We start from the raw sequence: 24,565 nt of genomic DNA, 5'->3' as shown, positions 1-24,565 counted from the left end.
AATGTGGTCTTCTGCTTAACAGTCACTCCACATCAGCAGCCTAGAACAGCTGGCTACTCAGCTCGCCCTGTGGTTGTTCTGTTCTCTAATTTATAACAAGACAATCTTAGTATCCACAGACAATACAACTGACATCTTCTACTTACAGAAACAATGGGGCACATATTCCATCCAGCTGTTAGCAGTAGCCCAGAGCATTTGGGGGTTGGCAGTACATCACAGAGTGCAACTGCTTCTCCAACCCATTACCCGGGTGGACAGCGATCTAGCCGACCCACTCAACAGGATGCATCAACAAGTCTGTGAGTGAGAACGCCACCCCCAGGTTGTACTCCTGTACTTCCAGCAATTGGGGCATATTCAAATAGATCTGTTCACCACCACTGAAAATGCTAATTGCCCAAACTTCACTGTAAAGTGGCCACACCCACAGTTCATGTGCAATGCTATATGGATGAACTGGTCAGAGATATTGACCTCTGCTTTTTCACCTCTCCCGCTGCTAACATTTGTAGTCCACAGGCTGAGGCAGACATCCTTTACCCTCATCTTAGTGGCTTTAACCTGGACATGCCAACCATGGTACTCCACCCTGCTCGAGCTTGCGCTAGTTCCCCACTTGAAGCTCCCCAACAGGCCAAACCGTCTTACACACATCACGGCACTGTCTGAGACCCCAATCTTCAGCAACTCAACGTTTCAATTTGGCTCCTGAGGTCTTTGAGTTGGTTACTTAAAGAAGCACATAGGCCTACTGCCAAAGCCTGTTATGTAGCCAAATGGAAATGTTTTCTGTATTATTGCCTTCCCAAACATATCAATCTACTGGCAGCATCAGTACAAGGTATTGCCTGGTACCTCCTTAACTTTTAAAAGTCTGGCTTTGCCTGCACTTCCATTCGGTTGCATCTGGCTGCTCTGGCTACATACCTACAGTATAGGCAACAGGATTCGCTCTTCAGAGTACCAGTTATTAAGGCTTTCATAGAAGGCCTTAAATGAGTTATCCACCCCAGACGACTCCAGTGTGGAACTTTAACATCGTTCTTACTAGGCTCATTGGCCCTCCTTTTGAGCCACGTCACTCCTGCCCAATACAATCTTTGCAGTGGAAAGCATCTTTGCTCGTAGCCATCACTTCCCTTAAAAGAATCAGTGAGATACATGCTCTTACATTAAAAGAACTGTTCTTTCAGGTTCATCAATAGGGTGACTCTCAGAACCAATACCAAATTCCCCCCTAAGGTGGTTTGCAGGTTCCACCTTAATCAAACAATTGATTCGGTAGCGGAACGGGGTTTAAATGCTCTGGATTTCCAAAAAGAGTTCATGGTCTATATATATTTTCTTACTTTATTTTTCATTTATCTATTAAACAAACAGACAGCAGCAGTTGAAATATAAGACATGCTGTTTAGGGTGCATATTGCCAGGCACATCCGAAACCAAACATCCCATTCATTATTTCTGAGAGCCTATACAGGAAATAGTATCTCTTCACACATAGGCACACCAAAATGTTCCAAAGCTCTATGTGGAGTCCACTGTGCCAGTCCTCTTTGAATCTGTAACCACCCGGCTCTAAAAGCATTGCACCTCCTGGCATTGCCAAGCTGAATGCAAAAAACCCGCCCCACTACCATCACATTAGGGACAACTGTATGGATGGGAGAAGGTCACACAGTGTAGGTCTTTAGGAGTAAGATATGTCCTGTATATAAAATTATAGTGAACCAGTTTAATTTAAAGTGGGCATTACAGGAAACTGTGTATGTGAATTCATTGACTCGCAACCAATACCTTTCTTCCAGTGGTGCATCCATGTCGGCGTCAAATGCTGTCGATGACCGTGGGGGGGACCCCACGGTGTCCATTTGCATTGCCATCTATAACAGTGTGATCAAGTGGCGGCCTGGACTGCAGGACAAGAGTATGCCTAGAGTATGTGTAGGACTAGGTGCAGCGGGAAAGGTAGGCCAGGTCTACCTAGCGATCTGTGTATGGTGTAGAATAATGCCCGGGCCAATTGTAAACGTATGACATGCTACCTCAAATGATATGAAGGACTCTACTTTGTACAGATCTCCAAGCTGAGCACACCCGCCTGTGTTCCATGCTTGTAAGGACACATTGTCCTTCATCTGTCTGATGGCTTTCAATATCCAGAGCAGGAGTTCTCAGTGAAATGGGGTCTGCTTTAGCACTTTATGGGCAACTCGTTGCCTGATTGTGGCTGTAAATCTGATAGTGCACGGGACATCATGTGGGAGCCATGTTCCCTCCATCAGGAGCTCAGGTAGTCGCTCCACTGCAACCCTTCCAAACACCAGGCATTTTTCCCAATTGTCAACTGGGTCCAGCCTACAGGCCGCTTGCTGCAACTGATTGGCATAGTAGTATAGATCAAGTTGTTTCAGCCCTCCCTCCTCATACGTTCTCGTCAGAGTCGAGAGGGACACTCTGCTACATCTACCCAACCACAGAAGGGATACTACAAGTGAGTCCAGTTGCCTGAAAACCCTCAGTGGAAAGGGGGAAAGTGCGTTCTGTAACACATACAGGCACCTCGGAAGCAGCACTATCTTGGCAATGGCGAATTGGCCCATCAGTGAGAGGGACAATGTGGTCCAAAATGATCTAAGGACTTCAGTCCCTCCATGACCCTGTCGGCAATAAGGCTAAGTTGCAGTATTCCGGTATGTGCCACTTTGATCCCAACGTATCTGAACTTAGACGTCTCCCGTAATAGGTAAGCGTTCCAATTGCATCCCGGCCAGCAAGGCAAGTGGGAAAAACAGGGAATTTGTATAATTGAGTCAAAGTCCAGAAAGAGTCCCAATACCATCTAATAGCTTAGGTAATATTGGCATAGCAATACGGGGGTGAAGACAGGTAAAACAGAGCATCATCTTGGTAAAGTGAAATAATGTGTCGGACAGTTCCCGATCGTATGCCCCAATCCTGCATCACGTTCATAACACCAAAGGCTCCATCACAAGCGTAAACAGGAATGGCAATAGTGGGCAACCATGACGCGTCCCTCTCTAACTATATATCTAAATCCAAGCCTTCTGGTTTCTTGATGATTGCCACTTAGATCAAAAGACCTACAGCTGGGCAGAGTGAGTAGGTTTTGAACGCAAAACCGCGCAGGACAATTTGATACTGCATCTAGGATGCGGTCCTTTGCCTCAATATAAGGGTCAATCATTACAACACTAGAAGGGTTGGATTCTGAGATAAAGTTAAAGATTCAGCATACTTATAGGTATAGTGAATGCAAACTTTCCTCATTTACACCTCAAACGCATCTCCCACTTGATTATAGGGTAGAGGTTTTATGTTCTGGTCCTAACGAAACGCCACGGATCCTGTCCAGACCACAAAGGCATCAAACAATTCGCCTTCAGTATCAAACAAAACTGTTATTAAACACTGTTAGACTGCCACAGGTCATAAGTTTCCTAATGACAGTACTACCATCCTTGTTTTTATCCCTGCCAAGGGTACCACCTTATTAAAATTACACGGTACACCTTAGGTAGTTTTAATACACTATTACATACACTACCTTACATTTACATTCCCGCTCTCATCAATATAGCAAAAAGTGAAGATCTCTGGAGAAGAACCCTCTTGTGGGACCGTGGTGCTTAGCAGCACTGGCCGCATGAGCCGCAAAGCCCAAAAATGAAGCATGACACCCATTCATACTTGTGAGGGTTTTATCTTCCAAAGAGGACGACTTCCTAAAACTAATTGCCATTCCAGCCTCACCTTTCTTCTATTTTTGCTTTATGGACAGCCTCCCTAGATTTTTACAAAAAGAACAATTGATGGACAGAATGCAGAACAATGTCATATATTCACCCCAGTACAGAGATCTGGGCCTAAATCCATCGTGTTTTGCTCCCCATGCGATTTCAGTGTGAACCCAGCCATATGCAAATCAGTCTTGACCTTGCACACAATGGGAACAGTCCAGCCCGAACTGCCGGGCCAGGTCCTTCCTGGACTGGAAACAAGCATCCTAGGACCAGTTTTGGAGTTTCACCCCTCATCAGCCAGGATAGCTTGACTCCAGTTGCATGGAGAGCACAGGACCCACGTCTGGGCATACTTGTCCCACTCGGGGTGACCAATGCAAAAAGACCAATTGATGGACAGAACAATATCATACATTTACCCCACCCAGTACAGAGATCTGGGCCTAAATCCATCGTTTTTTTGCTCCCCATGACAATCCAGTTTGAACCCAGCCATCAACTTTGTGTCTTTTGCTCCCCAGATTTTTAGGCATATTAAAAGTTAGGAGTGTGGGTGTGCTACACCTTCAATAGCTCCCAGTCCCTTCCATTGGTGATTGGTGTTACCACTAATGGGCTGAGTTGCCAGACCCCGTGACTCAAAAAGACTTCTTTTAAAGAAAAGCAAGTTGTACATTCTGAGCTCAACACTAGATGGCAGAAGGAAGCATAACTTCAGTCTACAGCACTACATGCCATGAAAAGATGCTTACAGAGTAAGTAACATTTTCCTCACAATTACACTTGTATCTTTTATGTTCAGTGATTATCTCTGTTGTAATTTCCTTTTATGTAAATTCTTTAATGACCCAAACCCTGACAACTACTTGTGGCTTTGGAACAGTGCACCATTTCTAGAAGTGCAGCTTTCATGAGTAAATCGGAAAAACTGCCCCCTTTGAGCAGGCCTTATTAGAATTTTGGAGCTGGGTATCAGAGTTTTCGCTACACTTTTCCCACCTTAGTGACTGTTTGCCTGGGACTGTTTGGTAACGAAATACGGGGCATATCATCAAGGGGCGACGATAATATTATCGCTGCTTTAGAACCCGTTTTCGGGCGGAAAGCGACGATAATATTATCGCATTATTATTCAGGGCACGCTAGCGCGTGATTCCTTGACCTATCGCCCCTTTTTCACACGCCTCGCCTCGCATCGATAATGAGATGCAAAGGAGGCATGGCTGTGAAAACAACATGGGATAATATCGCGAAGGAAGATTCGCGATATTATCAAGGAGGGTTAGCGATATATAAAATCGCGTTAAGTATGCCTTAACGCAGGAATTTAACGTCTGTTAAATTCCTTACTAAGGCATACCTAACATGGGGGGTGAATTGTGTGGCTAAGACCACAGGCCCTATCATCTAGGATATCGCCGTTTTCCACCATGGAAAACTGCGATATCCCAACTATCTCTGGAAATTTTTATCGCCTCGGCGATGCGCGTTGTTGATAACGCGCTAACCAGGCGATAAATTCCAGAGATAGTCGGCGATAAATATGCAAGCACTAAGCGCTTTGCGATATTTATCGCCGGCCCTTGATAATATGCCCCTACGTTATTAGATGCACAACTTAGATTCCTTTGAGAAGGATACGAAAGGAAATAAGAAACAGAGCAGACCGGTCTGAGAGAGGATGCACGGAAGAGAAAAAGACTAGGGCAGGCCCTCACAGTTTTGGGAGTGGAGAGCAAATCAGTGAAACAGAGAGGTTTAAGCTGATCCTGGACCGAGCCCCTACGTGCAGATACAGGTGGTGACAGAGAAACCTAACTTTTTCTCTCTAGTGTCTGAGCAATATAATTCAATGTGCAAAGGTAATTCTCAAATTAGATTAGAAGGCTCCAAGACAATTTGAAATGAACCAAGCTCCTCCATTGAATCTTAAGAAGAAGATGGGGTGCCTTGTCATAATCGTATTTCCATCTCCCTGCCAGGGTGGTCACATCAGAAAGCTAAATCCATGAAGGCATTGGCACCGAACACCAGAATGGGAGAAATTGTAAGCTTAGAAAAGGGTGAGTAGCAGGTATTGCAGCCCACTCAATCAATGGCTCCCTGCATTGAATCTATTTCCCAATTCAGTCTAACAGAATTTCAGAGTTTTTTGAACTATTAATAAATATGTCAGAGAGCCTGAAAACTTGGATCAGCATAGTAAAAAAATATTCTCATGACCTTCTAGTGGACTTGCTCCTTTTACGGTGCATCTCGCCTGGTAGCTGCTCCTGCCCCGTTGCTGCTGCTGACCCACTGGTCAGGAGTTCGACGCCCTCCTCCACACGCTCCAGACTCCTGCCTGCACTTCATCCCATGTAATCTAGTTGCAGAGAGTCACTGCTCTGCTACTAGGTCTTCCCCTCTGTCTCTCTTTTCTGTTTTATCCTCATTTCTGATCTTTTTTCTGCTTCTGCCTTTATTTCTGTTTACCTCTATTTTCCTTGCCTTTTTTCACCGCCGCCCCTGCAATCCCCCGCGACCCCGCCCCCTCCAGTGTCCCTTCCAGCTCCTTCTTTTCCTGCCTCGCAGTTGTCCAGCCCCCGCTGCATTGCTTAATGGCAACCGCTGCACAGTGAAAGTGCAGTCCACTGAGCTTCTAGTGGACTTGCTCCTTTCATGGCGTCGCTCTGCCTGGTAGCTGCTGCTGCCCCCGTTACTGCTGCTGACCCACTGGTCAGGAGTTCTACGGCCTCCTCCACCAGCAGGCTACTGCCTGCGCCTCATCCCTGGTGGTCTAGTGGCAGAGCATCACTGTTCTGCTGGGCTGCCCTTCTGTCTCTCTTCTCTGCTAATTTCAGTTTTTTCCTTATTTCTGCTCTTTTTCTGCTTCTGCCCTCATTTCTGTTTTCCTCTGCTTTTCCTTGCCTTTTTTTTCCCCGCCACCCCTGCGAAGCCCCGGTGGTCCGCTCCCCTCCAGTGACCCTTCCCGCTCCTGTGTTTCCCACCTCCCAGCTGTCCAGCCCAAGCACAGCATTACTTAATGGCGGCCACTGTGAAGCCGTATGCCTGGTGCTCCAAAGGCAAGCCTGTCTGAGCTACGCTTGGACCATGCACAGCACCAATGACCCTAGTTATGAACCTTCCACCACTATGATACAAGCACCATCCTTGCCCTCTACTCCACACCGCCTGCCAACTCATGTTGGTGAAGGAGACCCATGGACTGTTTGCCTCCTGGAACTGACTGCAACCACACCTTAACCCACACCAACACACCTGCCCCTCTCGCTGCCCAGCCGACCAACAGTGCACCTGACCGGCTCAACTCCTCCAGCAACTCCACTGGGTCCCAACAAACAAGAGAATCACTTTCAAGCTCCTCACACATGCCTGCAAAGCTCTCCAAAATGCAGGACCAGACTACCTGAACCACCGCCTTGCATTCCACACACCCATCACACAACTCCACTCTACCATATTCACACTGGCCTCTGTCCCATGGATCGACAAGACCAGAAGCGGAGGAAGATCCTCTCCTACCTCGCCACCAAGATGTGGAACATCTTGCCCCTCCACCTCAGACAATCCGCATGATTGACCCATTTCAGAAAGGACCTCAAGACCTGGCTCTTCGACTGAACCCCCACACCCATATGGATCAGCAGCCTCACCCGCAGGGCCTTAATACCCTCATGGATGAGCAGCCACGCTGTTCAAACCCCTGATTGATTGATTGCTCTTGAATTAAGGAAACAAGTTTACCCCAGATGCTATAGAACAAATTATTCTTGGTACAAAGCCCAAACAGAGAAAACATCTGCCACTGCTTCCTCACTGTAATCTAATTGATTTGACCTTCATCTGAGGTAAAAATATGAGGCATTCATGCAAATGAGAGGCGAGACCTAACTGTGGATTATCATATTAAAACTTGTTTCTTTCATTCAATCAATAACTTTATTTACGCGATAATCCATAAAAGCACAGAAGATAAAAGACAGCAATAAAACCAAATTTAAGATATATCATTTAAAAATGAAATAATGTGAACATTAGTATAGCCAATAACTCTTTGCTTTTAGGCGAGCTCCAGCAACAGGGGGGCTTCGTGCACATTGTCAAAAAGAAAAGAAAAAAGAAGTTAATACAATAGCCAATATCTCCCAGTCTGAACTATTTCCTTGATTGTGTGGACAGCTAATCCTAAAACTGGGCAAGCAGTTATACATAGGTTATGCACAATAAAAATAATGATCATGTAACAAAGTTTAAGATATATAAATACTCTAAAACAGTTCCTATATTCTACAAATAAGTATTGCACATCCTATTCTCCATCTGTTATTATACACGCTAATTTGAAGATTACCGCTTTTAGGGTTTTCCTGGAAAGTACTGATCTTGTGCCTTGCTTGCCACCCATACATCAGATAACAAGAGCGAGCAAAAACTATCAATCTGCTTGTATTGTATCTCAGAATCCTGAGTGTTCCCTAACTCCCAAATTTCAACAGAGCGGGGATATCCAACACCTCCTGTAATTTTAATAGGTTGGACAGCATAAGATAATGTGCTCAATAGTTTCTGTTCAGTCCCCACATGATGGGCACTGTAACTCATTAACCCATGACGTGTGTTCCCACTTAGCAGTAAATGTCTGGAGAGGCAAGGCTTCGTACCGGAATTGCAAGTACAGTCCCCTGGCTGGTGGGTTGGGGGGTGGGGGGGTTCTATTTTGTCTAGAAAGTCCTCCTACTTAAAGAAGTCCTTAACTGTTAGAAAGGCATCTGTTAATGGACCTGGCTCTGCTGTATGTGAAGACAATTGTCGCTATGTTGCCAATTTGTGGTCTTGATGAGTGATTTGGGAGCAGCCCCTGCCTGGTCTGGGGTACTCCAAAGACCATCAAGACCAATCTCTGACAATAGGTCCTTCACATGCTTCAGCCATGGAATACTACTAGGGCCCCCCTGTGCTAGAATTTTCTCTAACCCTTGTTGGTATGCTCATAACTCTGGGGAAGCCAATATCCTCCTCCAGTAAAGTGTGGGATGCAATACAAGTCTGTCGGAGAGGTCTCCAACCCCTACGTCCAACATAAGTGGAACTCTGGTGCATGGCTAAAGTCACACCATTTAGCCCCAGAAAAATTAAGGTTAGTCTCTTATGATTCTTAAGTACCATGTAATGTATTGTAAGATATCTCTACAGATAGCTCTTGTATGATCAGACACTGAGGAGAAGCATGCATTTGACGAATAATGTGTTAATTCTTGGGAATGGGTCACTACATTAGATTGTGACTATGTGGAACAGTCTGCTGGTGGCAGATAGCCTAAAGGCAAATGCAAGAGAAAACATGATGCCGGGGCATCTTCAGGCTTGGATCCACACCAATCAAGCATGTGTAAGTCCATTTTGTTGATGGATAAAGCTATGCTGCTTACTCAGAATGAAGAAATGCAGTGTATTGGTTTACAAGTGGATACTCTGGATGCTAAGATCAAACTAAATGGAATGGAACAAGCCTTCTTAGTACAAGGGTTGCAATGGCTGAAGCCTATCTAACAAATCAGATACAAAACAGAGGTCTTGGAAATAGATGCAAGAAAAATAATGTGCTTATGTCAGGGAGCTCAGACGATCAGGCAATGGATACCTTCATAAATGCATTGATAACTTGTATTAGTAACAAATATAGTATCCAAGCGGAAGAAGATAGTATAAGGACTCGTGAATTTCCATATCCATTTTTCACTGTAAAATCACAGAACTCAGTTACCGACTCTTGAATGGTCATCAATGTTTCCAGCGTTATTTACTGATGGAAAATTCATGACGAAAGTATGGGAGATGATATTGGATAACTGTTTCTCATTTCACAGATCTTTCTTTTGATATGGCTCGATGCCATAAAGAATGTCACACTTAACAACCGGGGCCAACCAAATTTGGCCCCTACACAACTTTGGCTTGGCTAGGCCAAAGCCATAGTTGATCAAAATTCCTAATTACTTGTTTGTGATGTAAATAATCTAAGAGGTCTCCCGGACCCACAGAAATCTCAATCCAATTTCCAAGATATTTTATCTACTAATTAAGCTACGGAGATAATGCAACTAATGTGAATCTGTGAATCAGATATTAATATACTGAGATTACTCTGTTTGCAAAGGCGTACTGAAAACACTACCATTAAGCACATTTCAACTGAATTGTCTACCAGAGCAATCAATATTGACAGATATTGCTCTAAATACTTTAAAGGATTATGGGCCAGATTTATATCTTAGTGGTAAGTTTACTCTGTCACAATGGCGATGGAGTAGCCTTACCGCCAAGATAATGGTCCACCTGCCCAATTTATATACAGGTGGATCATTGGAGTAACCATGGCAGAGACTACTTTGTCTCTGCCATGGTTACACCCATTTGATGGCTCGATAAAGTAAGGGCAGTTGGAGGCAGACCTCTATGTCTATAAAACCTAATTTAGATGGGCGGACATACAGGTCAGTTTTCACTGCCCGTCACTGCCAGGAAAACCTTGCCAGTAAGAGGCACTGAAAACTGTTTAATGTCCTTGGAAATGGGGGGAGGTGGAGGGGGCAAGTTTTGTAAAAATAATTTTCATAAAGAATATCTTGCTCCAGGATTTTCTTTTTGAAAATTAAAAAAAAATAAGTTTGACTGATGGCTGCGTCATGGTGACAGAGCCATGCATCAAACTTAAAAAAGCATTGACAAGAACTGCTGCGACAACAGTTCCTGCCACTGCTTTTGAAATGTCCAGTCTCATGCAAGGTTACCACAAGCAGCACTGACATTCACGGCTCCGGAGGGGAACGAAAGGTGGCAGGCAGAGTCGCCTCGGCCAGGCGGATGTTAAGTCCTCCACCAGGACAATGAAGAATACACCATCTGCCAACATGTAAATAAGTCCCTGCTTTAAACTACGTTCACTGGTTGGCATTCACATGATCATCCTTGCACATGTTCTTGTGACTTTGTGCTCCCTCACCCAGGCCCAGACTGACTAGATTTTTAATGGGCATTTCAGCATCGGGTGCTAATGTTCCAGCAGTTGTATGGCTGGTTTTGTTGAGGAGTCAAGGCCAGTTGTGCTTCCTCCATGCAGTGCTTCCCGGCTTTACAGCAGTCGCAGCTCCTGCAGGTGAGCGCAGTGGGGCGGTGGGGCAGGGGGATGACGACAGACAACAGAATAGGATCTATTTATTTATTTAATTTTCCCTATTTCATAGTCTGTCAACATCCCCCTGGCCCCACTGCTCCACTGCGCCTACCTGCTGGAGCCGCGACTGCTTTACAAACAGTTGAAAACAAATGGTGTTAAAGAGAGCCGATCAGACTGCACTTGCTTCAGAAACATTTATTTTTTTGCATTTGGTAGGTTCCTGTCTCATGCAAGGTTACCACAAGCAGCACTTACATTCAAGGCTCCAGAAGGGAAAGAGAGGTGCTTGGCTCACAGCATGAAGTACAGATAAGATTAAGACAGATCCAAATTCATAACAGCATATTTCTTTATAATATGGCCATTATTGCTCATTTCATTTTAATAAATTCAATTGTATTATTGCATTGAGTAACACTTGTTAGTAATTCTAATCATGACCGTAGAAACATGTATGCTCCTCTTCCGCTGCACTGACAACGATGCTATTAGTGAACCTAGAGGAAGGTCAGTTGTCATTTGCCCCTGTACGTGGCGAAAGGTGTTACTATACATGGAGTAACATTATAGATATTTGTTTTTGTGCAGTGCATGACCTGAACTAATGTATTTAAACCTACAGCCACGTGATGATGAAGGAAAAGAGGACACTAGGATCATACAACTTTTCAAGTTTATGTTATTCATGCTCGGCTAATAAAAGCCATTGCAAGTTTGTAATGAAACCTTAACATAAAAGTATAAACCATATTAAACTGGGAAAGGGATAGACCCACTTAGGTCTGGTGCCCAGGCACTTATAAATCATTCAGGTGAGTGGTAAAATGCAGTTCACACAATGAGGTCAAGTGGAAGCCGGGATTGATACAAGGCTTCCTGGTTTCATGTTGTACAATTTGGAAACATGTGTTTATCTCTCTTTCCCATTTGAAATCAAAGCTTAATGCAGTATATTTAATTATTTGATGTGCTAAATTGATGCACTGGGGTGAATACATCTGGGCAATGCATCTTTCACAAGGATTGGTGAGGGTGATGTTTTATTGCAGAGGCAAAAAATTAAAACCAGAGCATCCTCCCTTATTTAGTGCAATAAGACCATTTGTTCCATGTAGCGAAAAGTCTTTCTTCATTTTCATCTATTCTTGAATTAATTCATCAACACACTCCTCACCCATCCTACTATTGAGTCTTTCATAGAGCCTTGCCATCATGTTTCCAAGCTCTATGCATCCATTCAGTGATTGCACATAGTTCTCTAATGAAAAATGTGTTGTAAGAAGCACCATATTTGCAGTTTTTGTCAAAGATTTATCAAACCTCCCCAAAACCACCAGTATTAGGGATAGGCCAAGAGCACTTCTATTGGCATGTCATTTGATGCTTACTTCAAAGTAGAGAGCATGTAATGGTCTACTGTGCCGAATGATAGTAGTGTTCTTAGACATATATTTTTGATTTTCTGTAGAGACATCTACATGGCCCAACATTTATGCCCATAGATAATCGAAGCTCCTGCCTTAGCTTTATATATGTGCAACAAGGTACTCAGGGATTGGCCCCAATCCTTTTCTTGCATCTGACAGCAGCTGCAGCTTGCTTCAGGGTGGCTGCTGATTTATCTCGTTGATTCCAACCAAGTTTATTATCAAAACGTATGCCCAGGTAATCAAATGTTTTCATCCCTTCTAATGGTTCATTAACAAAAAATGAGCTCCTCACGACTGATTAGATTTCATCATCATGACCATCGTTTTTGTCACATTGATGATTAACTTTTTTGCAGTATTTTAAAAAGACTTTTAAAATGTTGTGCATAGAGAGCTCGGTCAGTGAAATGAGAACTGCATCATCTGCAAATAGCAATACCGAAGTTATACTACTGCAGAGTTTTAGCATATCCAATTTAATGTTCCCTAAATGTGAGCCAACATGGTTCCAGAAAAACAAGAAAGAATGGAGCTCGAAAGCATCGCTGGCACACACCTGCGATAAATGGAAAACCTTTAGTAGTCACTTCACTTGGCCCATAGCACAACTATGCCGATGCATCAGTGTGTAAATTTTGTGGGGTATTTTTTGTTAGTGAGTATCTTAGACCCTGGCATTCCAATGCAAACCAACGCTAGTCTTTTTAAACTAATTCAGAGGCTGATTTAAGATCAGTAAATATTGAGTACAAAGGAACTACTCTTTGTTTTAAGTATGTTGTATACATTAAATGCAGATATATCACCTGTTCAAATGTCCCAAGCCCTTTCCTGAAGCTAACTTGATTATCAGCAAGGATGTTTTCTATTCATGCATTCGATTAAAAATAAATTGTCCGTAGATCTTACCCACCTCCTCTGAAAGTGATAGAGGATGATAAGTAGATGGATTGGTTTGATAACCCTTCTTGTGAATCTGTAAGATTTTCGCATTTCACCATGACTTAGGGGTGTTACCAGATCTTAGAATGAAGTTGAATACTGTGGTAAAAACTTTGGTCCATAGGGAAGGCACAGCTTTAAAGATTCTACTAGGTGAAAACAGGCGCTAGGGAGGTGAGGTGCTAGAAACACAAAGCAATGCGTTGGATGCTTACTCCCAGGAGAGGTGATACGCCGGTTCCTTACTGCTATGCAGGGGAGGTGATGCGTCGGTCCCTTACTGATACGCAGGGGGTGATGCGTCGGTTCATTACTATCAGGGGGGGTGATTCATTGGTTCCTTACTGGAAGGGGAGCTGATGAATCGATCTCCCGGCACAAGGCCTTGGTTCCTTACTGCTGGGCAATGTCAATGAAGAAATAGTGTCGAAAATCCAGACGCTCTGTGTCAATGCGGCTGTAGCGAAGCAGGGACTGCATCGATTTCAGAGCTGTGAACAGGTGATGTGTCGATTCTTCAGCTGCACAGCGGAGATGCGTTGATTCTTTAGCCGCACGGCAGTGCTGCATCGAGAAAATGGGCGCTGAAACACAATGTGTGGATTTTCTCATCAGATCACCAGATTCTACCAACAAGGGCCCAGGAACTGGATTTAGCACCACTTTACATGTCAGGGCTCTCAACAGAAGTGCCCGGGCACTAGTAGTTGAAGCCTTTGATGGCCCTGAGACTCTTACCAGGAGGCAAGCATGCGCAAGCCCTTGGAGAACGTTGGAAGCAGGATTCAGAAAGCAAAGTCCAGTCCTTTCACTCCCAGGACAGAAGCAGCAAGCAGCAGGCCAGCACAACAAAGCACTAGGCAGAGTGTAAGTCCCTCCTACAACATCCAGCTCTTCTTACTGGCAGAATGTCCTTTAGATCATGGGATGTCAAAGGTCCAATATGTATACACCTTTATGCCTTTGAAGTAGGCAAAATTCAAAGAAAAATCTTTGTAGTGCACAGGACCTTGACGTTCCCTGACCTGGATCTAGACACACTACAGGGGGTGAAGATAGCTATGTGAGAACAGGCACAGCCCCATGCAGGTGTCAGTGACAACGTCTTCCACCACTGTAGCTCAGGGAGGCCCATAAGCCAGGTGATGGCCCATCAAGATATGCAAGACACACTTCAGCTCCCGTTGTGTGAGTGTCTACAGTGAATACACAAGAGCCCAACAATCAGCCAACCCAGATATTGACTCTACAGACAGACAGGTGCACAGAGTGGTTAAGCAAGAAAAAGCCTATTTTCTAAAAGTGGCATTTTCAAACAAGCAATTTAAAAACCGACTTGACCAAAATATGTGTTTATAAATGATGCTTTCAGAGACCCAAAACTCCAAATTTCTGCCTGCTCCAAAAAAGAAATGACACTTAAGAGATATTTCAAGGCAATCCCCAAGTTAACCTATGGGGGAGATAGTCCTTGCAATAGTGAAAAACTAAATTAGCAGTATTTAATTATTAGGACATGTAAAACAGGCCAGTACATGTCCTACCTTATAACTACACTGCACCCTGCCCATGGGGCTACCTTGAGCCTACCTTAGGGGGTGGAACTACATATAGTGAAAGGAAAGTTTTGGGCTTGGCAAGTGGGTGCACTTGCCAGGTTGAAATGGCAGTTACAACTAAACTCACAGAAACTGCAGTGGCAGGTCTGAGACATGTTTGCAGGGCTACTTGTGTGGGTAGCACAATCAGTGCTGCAAACCCACTAGTACCATTTGATTTACAGGCCCTGTGCACTCCCGGTGCACTTTACTGGGCACTTACTAGTAAATCAAATATGCCAATCATGGATACACCAATCACTAATGCAATTTACAGAGGGAGCTCTTCCACTTTAGCACCGGTCAGCAGTGGTAAAGCGCCCAGGTTCCTGAAACCAGCAAAAACAAAATGCAACACACAGTCAAAAAGCAGGAGGTCAGAAGCAAAAAGACTGGGGAAATCAAGCCAAAGATGCTAGGTTTAACACAGAATTCATTTGATTGTTGCTTTACAATGGCACACCTAGTCTGTGGGATAATTGATCAACAGTTTCAAGTTTTATTTTTATTTAACAGCTTTTCTAACATCCACTCATATTTTCTATGGCATTGCAGATTTTTCTCGGGTATCAGAGCATTATTAGAGCCATTTCAAACATGTGAATGCGATTTTCTGGTCTCTAAACTCATATCAACTCGCTAGGGCACAGGTCAACTTCTTTTTCCCAGACCAACATTAATGATCAAAGCAATTGCCTGGTAGTTTGCCCTCTTTGACATGGGTACTAGATTTAGTGGTTGTCAAGAAAAGGCTTTATTACAGATAATTTGTTTGTAGAGTTTAATCACCTTGTCGATGTCAGTTTTTTTTAGAAACTACTTCTAATTCTATCAGACTAGGCTAAACTAATTGCCCTTCTAATGCCTGATTGAACAAATACAGGTGCTGTATTAGTCCATCGAACTCAGAAACACACCCTGTATCTTGATTTGCATCACTAAGTAAGGCAATAAGGGCAGTATGACCACTGCAAGGTCACAAAATGACCCTTCTATCTCATACTGTTACCCAAGCTTTCGTGTTGATCAAAATGTAATCAATGAGGGCTGAACTTTTGTGTCTTCTGTATGTCATGTGTGTTGGGTTATCACATGTAGGCCTGAGTTCACAAGTCAACATCATGGACACACCTGATTTTTTTTTACCTATTACTGTGTTGTGTAACAGTTTCAAGGCACCCCCCCCCCCCCCGCAAGAGATCCTCTTCACGATTGCACTACAGTGAAAATGTTACCCAAGGATCTATTGCAATCACCAGAGACTATTATTCTGAATAGGTCACATAGTCACATCTAAGATGGCCGTAGCCCTATCCTTCCTTCCTGAGGGGATTAGACATTCACCATGTCAACCATATCCCCCCTCTCTTCCAAACTGTACTTCACAAAAGCAGAGGTCCTTCAAGGCTCTATCATCTCATCCATGCTTTTCAACATCGATATGAAGACATTACCAGCACTAATCAATCAATTTCACCTCACATGTTATAACTATGCAGATGTTACACAAATACTCCTTCAAATTAAATGACCCAAAGACATTGTAAACTCACCAATTTTCAGATGTCTCAGAGTCGTGGATCAATGGATGACATCTCAAATTGAATGCTTCCAAAACGGAAATACCCAAGTGTAGCGATTGGCAAACTTATGACCCACTCGCTGCATGGCCTGATGATCTGAAAACATCGCCTAAAGTATCAAAGGAAGTAAGAAACCTCAGAATTACCTCCAAGCTATCAATGAATGCCCAAGTGGTCAAACTACTAGGATTAAGCTTCATTACTATAAAAAGTCTGCGACACATCTCCCCCCACCATGTATTTCCACACAAGGTCCAGGCTACCATCTCTCTTGTTCGGTCCAGACTCGATTAGGCCAATAGCCTCTATCACAGATCACCTTTAACAACTATGAAAAGATAACAACAGATTCAGAACTTTGCTGCCAGACTACTCCCACATATAAAGCCACAAACCCATATCTGCCCTGCCTTGAATGCCCTACATTGGTTATCGTTTGCCAGAAGACCCACATTCAAGCTGCTTTGTATCACCCACAAAGCATACATGGAACAGGACTGCTCTTCATCAGGAATAAAATCACCAAATACATTCACCAAAGGAACCTCCACTCTAGAGTGGCACCTCTCCTAATAATCCCACCATACAAGAAAAAAACCATGGGGGGCACATCCTTCTCTGTTCAAGCAGCCAAACTATGGAATCCTTTACCCGTAAACATAAGACTACGGATACTCAATCATGAATATACAGCATATCCCTCTGTATATAAGCATTTATTTGGACTATAGATGTGTACCTACATATGTGTATTGCTTTGTATAAACGTGTATAATAATTATAATTTTAAAGATATAGATATTCATTAGTTATGCTTAAGAAATATGCATATTACTTATATTTACATTATTCACTGTTTAATGAGTATACAAGTGACTGCAAAAATAGGTAAATATTTAATCATAACTAGTTATCTACAACTGTTTCACTAATGAATTACAAAAAAATAAAAAATACATTTGAATTTAAAGTACAGCAACACTTGAAAGTTTGAGTTTCTTGAATGCAACTTTGATCTACATATATTATCTTCCTTTACATATATACCTTTCATGTACTTATGTATCTTCATATTTATTACTTTGCTTCTAATTCAGCATATCCAATGCACTATCCTAGATCTCATCCTATATCTCTTGCAGTATATCCTCTACCTCCACTCTGAATCATCTCAAACCTCATTTTACTACTTTTCCAATGCACCGCCCTATTTCTCACCCTATACCTCTCTCAATATATCCTCTACCTCTAATCTTTCATTCATCCCAAAACCCATAAGACTACTATGATCCCCAATATAACCCTTTCTAGACTCTTCCCTCCTCTACCCCTTCTCTACCCTTCCTTGCATCATCTCATACCTCGTTTACTATTCAGAACTCCCAAACAAGCCTTTATAAACCCTTCCTTCTGACTCTTCCCCCTCCACCTCCCCTTTACTCATCCTGACACCCCCTCCTTTTGCTATGAAATCCAAAACAACAAACTTTCTAGACCCGTCCCTCTTTTATCCCTCCACTATTCCTTTTCAATCCAAAAAACAGACTAACATGCTCACCTCTCAAATTAATTTCATATTTCCCTATACTAATTCCCTATTTAATCCTGTTTGGGTTCCGGAGTAGCGTGCTACCCACCAAAATGCACTTTTGGTGGGTAGCACGTGCTCATCAAGAGTAGCAAGCACTTTATAAATGCAAACCCTTCCCTCTTCTATCCCTCCACTATCCTTTTAGAATCAAAATAACTGACTTACATGTCCAATGCTCAAAACAAATTCATTTCATATTTCCCTCCACTAATTCACCATCAATCCTTCTTGAGTTCCAGAGTAGCGTGCTACTCACCAAAAAGTGCTTCAACGCCTCATCAAGGGTAGAAAGCACAATATTATTGCAAAACCCCTCTTCCTTCCCTCCACTATCCTTTTCAATCCAAATAACAGACTAACATGTCCACCACTCAAATTAATTCCATATTTCCCTAGAGTAATTCACCACAAATAATTTTTTGGTTCCGCAGTAGCGTGCTACTCACTGAAAAGCACTTCAACACCTCATCAGAGGTAGCAAGCACTATATAAATGCAAACCTTTCCCTATTTTATCCATCCACTATCCTTTTCAATCCAAATAACAGACTAACATATCCACCGCTCAAATTAATTTCATATTTCACTATAGTAATTCAACACTAATCCTTTTGGGTGCCGGAGAAGCATGCTACTCACCAAAAAAGCACTTTGAAGCCTCGTCAGGTGTAGTAAGCACTATATGAATTCAATTACAATTAAAGGGTATACTGAATACTGGGAGGAGTTCAGCAGAGTTGTGTAGCTTTATGAAAACCCAGGTACTAGGCCCCCTGATGGACAAACTTGTTCATATTTGCTAGCTGGAACATTATGTGTAATATATTCGTCCATAGTAGCTTCCATACTAGCTTATACCTCCCCCTCTCTTGTAGGCAACAGATATCATGTTTTCCAACTCATTATTTTTAATGTGTTTAACTTACTTCCCCCATCGTCTTTTCCCAATGCTGATCCCTACTCTGCCATAGCTTAGTTTCAAGGGTAGTGATAAATCCCCATTCTGTATCCATGGGAATTGTAGGTCTAGATGAATTTACTAAGTCTGCAGGTAGCCATGCCAAAGTATTTTCTAGTTCGTGACCTTTTAGTTTATAGTTTTCTCTCAATTTAGACCTGTCGCTGACTACCCGCTCATCCTCTGTTTTTTTAAATTGAAGCTCTTTGACCTTGCATCTGATTTTTTTGCTGTAAAATATATTGAGTCATTGTCAGGGTCACTCTTTCCTCATCAGAAACCCCCAATTGATTTGAAACTACACTTACACCCATTCCCCACAACCCATCAACATTATTCATGACCATTTTTGCAGTGTAGATGGTTGTAAAATCTATGCAGGTGACATAAGAGCATTATTTTTCAAAATGTAGCATTGGGTTCTCCAAATTTTAATCTTTAGAGATGAAAAGTAGGAGTGATAGAACCAAGTAGAAAATGTCCAGCAGAAGAGATCTATTTGGCAGCCTGTTCATAAAGGGATATGTCCACAAAGCACAGTATAAAGGATTCACAGCCAATTGAATTTCTCTGAACAGTAGTTGTAGAAACTTCCCCGGCTTTCTTCAAGAGTATTTCAACTGCCTTTGTTGTACACAGTAAACGATTCAGCAGGGGCATTTAATGGGGCAGGTAGCATAGGCAGAGAAATAAAACGTGTTTGGCCTTGTGGGCCTTTCACATGACCAATTTGTAGCTCATTCACTACGGTTTCAAATGTAGTACCATGCTCTGAAGGCTTGTCACGTGAGACCTCCTGAACCAAATTGAATCTAACCCCACGTATTCCCTTTGTCATAATCTGTCTCTGCTTCATACCGTTGCTATTATTGCTATCTTGCCCCGTTCTAGCGGCTATTTGCTTGCACAAAAATATATGGGATGCAATATTAGTAAGTTAGTTTGAACTTGTTATGTTGAAAACAATCTCTAAAATGTGACCATATTTAAGTAAATGAATGGCAGATTAGGAAAAATATGGCACACCATGTGTATTCAAGGTTATGTATTCCATTGATTTTAGTAAATTACTAATACGTACCGAAAATACTACATTCAACCTAGTTTGATGTCTTCCTGTATGGTCAATGCTAATGTTGCAGTCAAAATCATTACATAATCCACACCATTGCAAGATACATACCCATCAAGGAATTTAGCCAACATTATCCTCAGTGGGCCTATGATCATTAGTTTTAAGATTTAAGAAAATTGTTACCCCAAGTACGTGTTAAATTTTAACCCACAAGGGGTTAAGAACAATTTTACCTATGGAAGTTTGTCATAGAGTAGAAGCTATTCTCTCACCTAAACAATACATAAAAGACAAGAGTGCATCTAGAAAGATTACTAGGGACAAGTTTTCAACCCACATTTTTTCTATGCATTCATATGAAACAAGGTGAAGTAATTTTTCCCAAATGTTTTTAGGGACATTATACAAAAAAAAAAAATAATATATCCCATGGCAAGATAAACAGAGCACTGTGAAATGTGATTGATATAATTTGAACAAACAATGAGATATATTAGGCTGCAGAGTCCTCAGAAACTATGAGAGTACTTACAATGTAAGGGGTTATTTTTCTTTGTTAGCAATAAATCTACTTGTGCACAAAATTAATGCATTTGCTGTTGTCTTTGTATTGCATCATATTGTATTATCTATTTTTTGCTTTACGTAAATGTGTAACATACGCTAATCAATGTGTCTTACACAGGAATGCTGATTTAAAAGATTATGAAGCATGGCTTGGAGTGCACAATATTTATGAAAGACATGAGAAGAACAAACAAGTTATGAATATCTCCCAGCTGGTGTTCGGACCGAAGGGATCAAATTTGGTTTTGCTGATACTTTCCAGGTGTGATTTTCTTGCATACTTAAATGATTACAAATATTTGCTAAATTCTAAAATCTATTGCTTTGTCATAATATATCATCACTGAACGACCATGGAACAATGTAAATGATCTTTCTGATTAACCAATATTTTATAGCCACCTCTAACTTTGTGATATACCAGGAATTGCAAAGGGGCATACTTGAGTATGCTTGAGCTCATACGGTAACCCTTCTTTCTAAGCCTCTACAGTGACTCAGCAGTGAAGGTTTACTTTAGAAAGGAGAGTCAAGAAATTCAGCACTAATGTGGGATGACAGTTACTGTTTTTATTTTGTCCCTGTATAAGAAAATATGGTGATATATAAACTATTAGAGGAAAACACTGTTTCTATTCCAATATGTGGTTAAATCAGTAGTCTTGGTAATACAAAATCCTATTGTGCATCCTTCTGTCACATCACTGAAGGATACTCCGTAACAGCATGCACCTATTGGCAACTCCATTCCTGGATCCTGCTTTCAGGTTGCAACAAGTTCAGGTAGTAAAACAAAAAGAAGCAGTGGCCCTAATTAGAAACAAGGAGCCAGATGTACAACCCTATAAATTTGCGAGTCTCGAATTCCGTCAATTTGCAACTCCCAAATAGGAATTTACAACAGTGTCTCAGACACTGTTTGCGATTCCTAAACGGGACGCAAATTGCCTGCCTTATTAATATTCATGAGGCAGGTGCACTTTGCAACCCCATTTGGAATGGTTAGAACTCCCAGGGATGGTGGCCTTCTGGGGTCAGCAGACCATCATGTCTGTAACTGCTTTTTAAATAAAGCCGTTTAAAAAAAAATATGCAGCCCATTTTCTTCAAAGGAAAGCTGGTATGCATTTAATTAAAAAAATGAAACGTTTCTGTTTCATTTTTTAAGAGTCGGCAGTGGTCCGTGGGACTACTGCCTAATCTTAAAAAATATTTTTGCACACATCACAAAGGGGAAGGGGGCCCCTGGGGACCCCTTCCCATTTGCAAGTGGCTTACTGTTTTGCAACCGCAATTGCGGTTGCAAAACATTCATACATATTAGTGAATCTCGCTATTAGGAAGGGAAAGCCTTGGCACACCCCTTCCTAATAGCGAGTCGCAGACCCTATTTTGCGAGTTGGTAATAGATTACTGACTCACAAAATAGCGTTTGTAAATGGGGCAGACAAATTTCCCGTTTGCGACCGCAAAATATGGTAGTACATCTGGCCCAACGTGTATGATGGGGATTAATTAGTAGGAGGATACAAAACACAAACGATAATGCATAGATTTGATGGACTAGTCTCTTGTAGCATATCTATGAAAATTGCTAGATATTGCCTTAACGACAATACACATTAATAACTGTACATTAATGTAATTATTAGAACTATCATCATCAATATTATTATTATTATTGTTATTATTAGTATATATTCAAAAACTGTTTTTGAACCCTGAGGAAGAATAATTTTCTTAGAGACACTGTCAAATGTGAGGGATTTCATAAGGACTTTTGTTGTCTTGTGAGATTATAAGTGAGGGCATACGACTAGGGGTAGGGTGGAATTCTGCCAGTGGAATTGGAGGGCTTTAGTAATTCTGCTTTATTCTTGCAACGTGAAATTACTACATTAAATTGTTGTAATTAATCAGCACTGGTATGGTTATCCCAGTGGCATGACGTTTTGTGCGTGTATTCATGCCTAGTTTTCAGTTAAACCCACTTCTTTTTCACTCCTATGGCCAATCATTGTGTCAGAGGGTGAAGGTGAGGCTTGAATCGCACAGATCTGCCACCGGCTGCATGCATGCGCATTCTTTTGTGAAGTTTTTTCCATGGCTTCTAACTTGCTAATTAAAGATTGTGCCAGCTCTAGGTCTTAAAGCTCCTTTTGCTGTTGCTTTAGCTTGGCCTCTCCTGGGCCCTTTACTTCCACATTGGGGAGACCGAAAACAGGTGCTTTATAGAAGAGATCCCAGACGAGACAACGGTCATAGGTGAGGTGTGGATTAGGTTGTGGAGAAAATGATGCACTTCAAAGGCACTGGGGCAGATTATAGACATAGACTGTGTTGTATATATCTTTCCATTACCCATACCCTATTCAGTTAACTTTCAGTGAGTGATCTCAGTGCTATGCTGATAAGTTAAGAAGGCCCCTTTTGCGCATACGATGTTGGGAAAGATTTTGTAGTCTAGCAATAAGGTAGACTTGCTTGGTGAGTGAAATTAGGGTGCATTATGTTAAAAAAAGAAAAGAAGATGGCTCAGTGAACAATCTGGAACACACCAAACAGTGACTATTCGATAGAAGTATGTGGTCGAACATAAGGCAGGCTTGCGCTATCATGTGGAAGGCATTGGTTTGAAAGGGAGTGAAAATCTTTGTTGACATTCCCCATCTCCTGACAGACAGCTACAATCATACACCCATCCACATGGGCCTGTTGCTATCTGTCTGCTGGAATGATCCCGGGGAGTGCACAGGGTGAAATATTTACCAGCTTCTGTCTTTTGATAACAATGCTATCATTGGGCAAACATTTATATATAGCAAATAAGCTGCAACAACAAACAGCTAGACAGCGTGACCTGCTCAGGGAAATGCGGTGGGGCGCTGGGGCCAGGTGAGGGGGGGATTTCAACAGACGATGACGAGGGAAAATTAACTATTTATTTAATTTCCCCTCGTCATCCGTCGAAACCCCCCCTCACCCAGCCCCACAGCCCCACCTCTCTGACCAGCATGAGCCCCTTTTTAAATATACAATGCTATTAGCGGCATGTATGACCCATCCCCAGGCCACACTGGCCCCTCAGCAGAACTCAACAGGCCTGCGTCTCAGAATGGCCAGAAAGGCCAGGGCAGAGTCAGAGCCCCTTCTCTACCCCACTACTCTGGCCCAGCACAGACTGACTTGTAGCACTGGGGAAGTAGGTTGCCTTATGCCAGTGCGGCTGGTGCCAGAGGCCCCCACTGTTACTGACTGTGGACCCAGTGATTAGTCACAGTGGTGTAATCTGAGTGGAACCGTGGTGCTTTGAACTTTTCTGATTTCATATGGGCCACAACTGAAGATCTCTGCCCCCACAACTTATTTATTCTTTGTTATTGTAGAGTGCCATGTGGAGCCAGTTAAGTGATTTGATGTGATGGAAAACAACAGCGCTCAGCCATGCACAGCAGGCCTGCGCCCATTTATCAGTTGTTATCTTGCAGGCCTGATTGCCCTTCCAGACAGTTGCTGTTGACCATCCACTCCACCAGAGTGCGGTGAGGAGGCAAGTACATCAGGCCATGAGAGTTAACTAGGGATGGGTGGACCTCTGCAGAATTTAACAGAGTTTTTATGTAAATGTGTGGAATTTAGGCAAGTAAAACTCCGTGAGTTCCACCCACCTCTACGTAGGGCAGTAAAAATTAGACTAAGTGTTCCTTTATTCAAGACTTCATTGTTATAGGTTCCTGAACTTTGATCTCTTAGCTGCAGACGCCAAACATTTTATAGATGCAAAACCTACACTCTTGGAAACATTCACCCCTAGTGACAAACTGTGCTCTGTCTTACTAACTTCTAATTCCTTTTGGGATCTAGATCTATGAAAT

At 42.4% G+C, this 24,565-nt stretch overlaps 1 protein-coding gene across 4 annotated transcripts in view; it reads left to right on the top strand.

Annotated features, from left to right (window-relative positions):
• Positions 1–24,565, top strand: part of HGF (hepatocyte growth factor) — a 475,310-nt gene that overhangs the window by 383,026 nt on the left and 67,719 nt on the right. For all 4 annotated transcript variants that reach the window (XM_085652885.1, XM_085652884.1, XM_085652887.1 and 1 more), the window contains one exon: positions 20,809–20,952. In XM_085652885.1, coding sequence (XP_085509011.1) covers positions 20,809–20,952 — 144 coding nt within the window. The remainder of the gene's footprint in view (positions 1–20,808; positions 20,953–24,565) is intronic.

The sequence above is a fragment of the Triturus cristatus genome, chromosome 4_1, assembly GCF_964204655.1.
Source record: "Triturus cristatus chromosome 4_1, aTriCri1.1, whole genome shotgun sequence".
Lineage (NCBI taxonomy): Eukaryota > Metazoa > Chordata > Amphibia > Caudata > Salamandridae > Triturus > Triturus cristatus.
The sequence above is the reverse complement of the archived record's forward strand: the minus strand, read 5'-3'. Positions and strand labels throughout refer to the sequence as shown.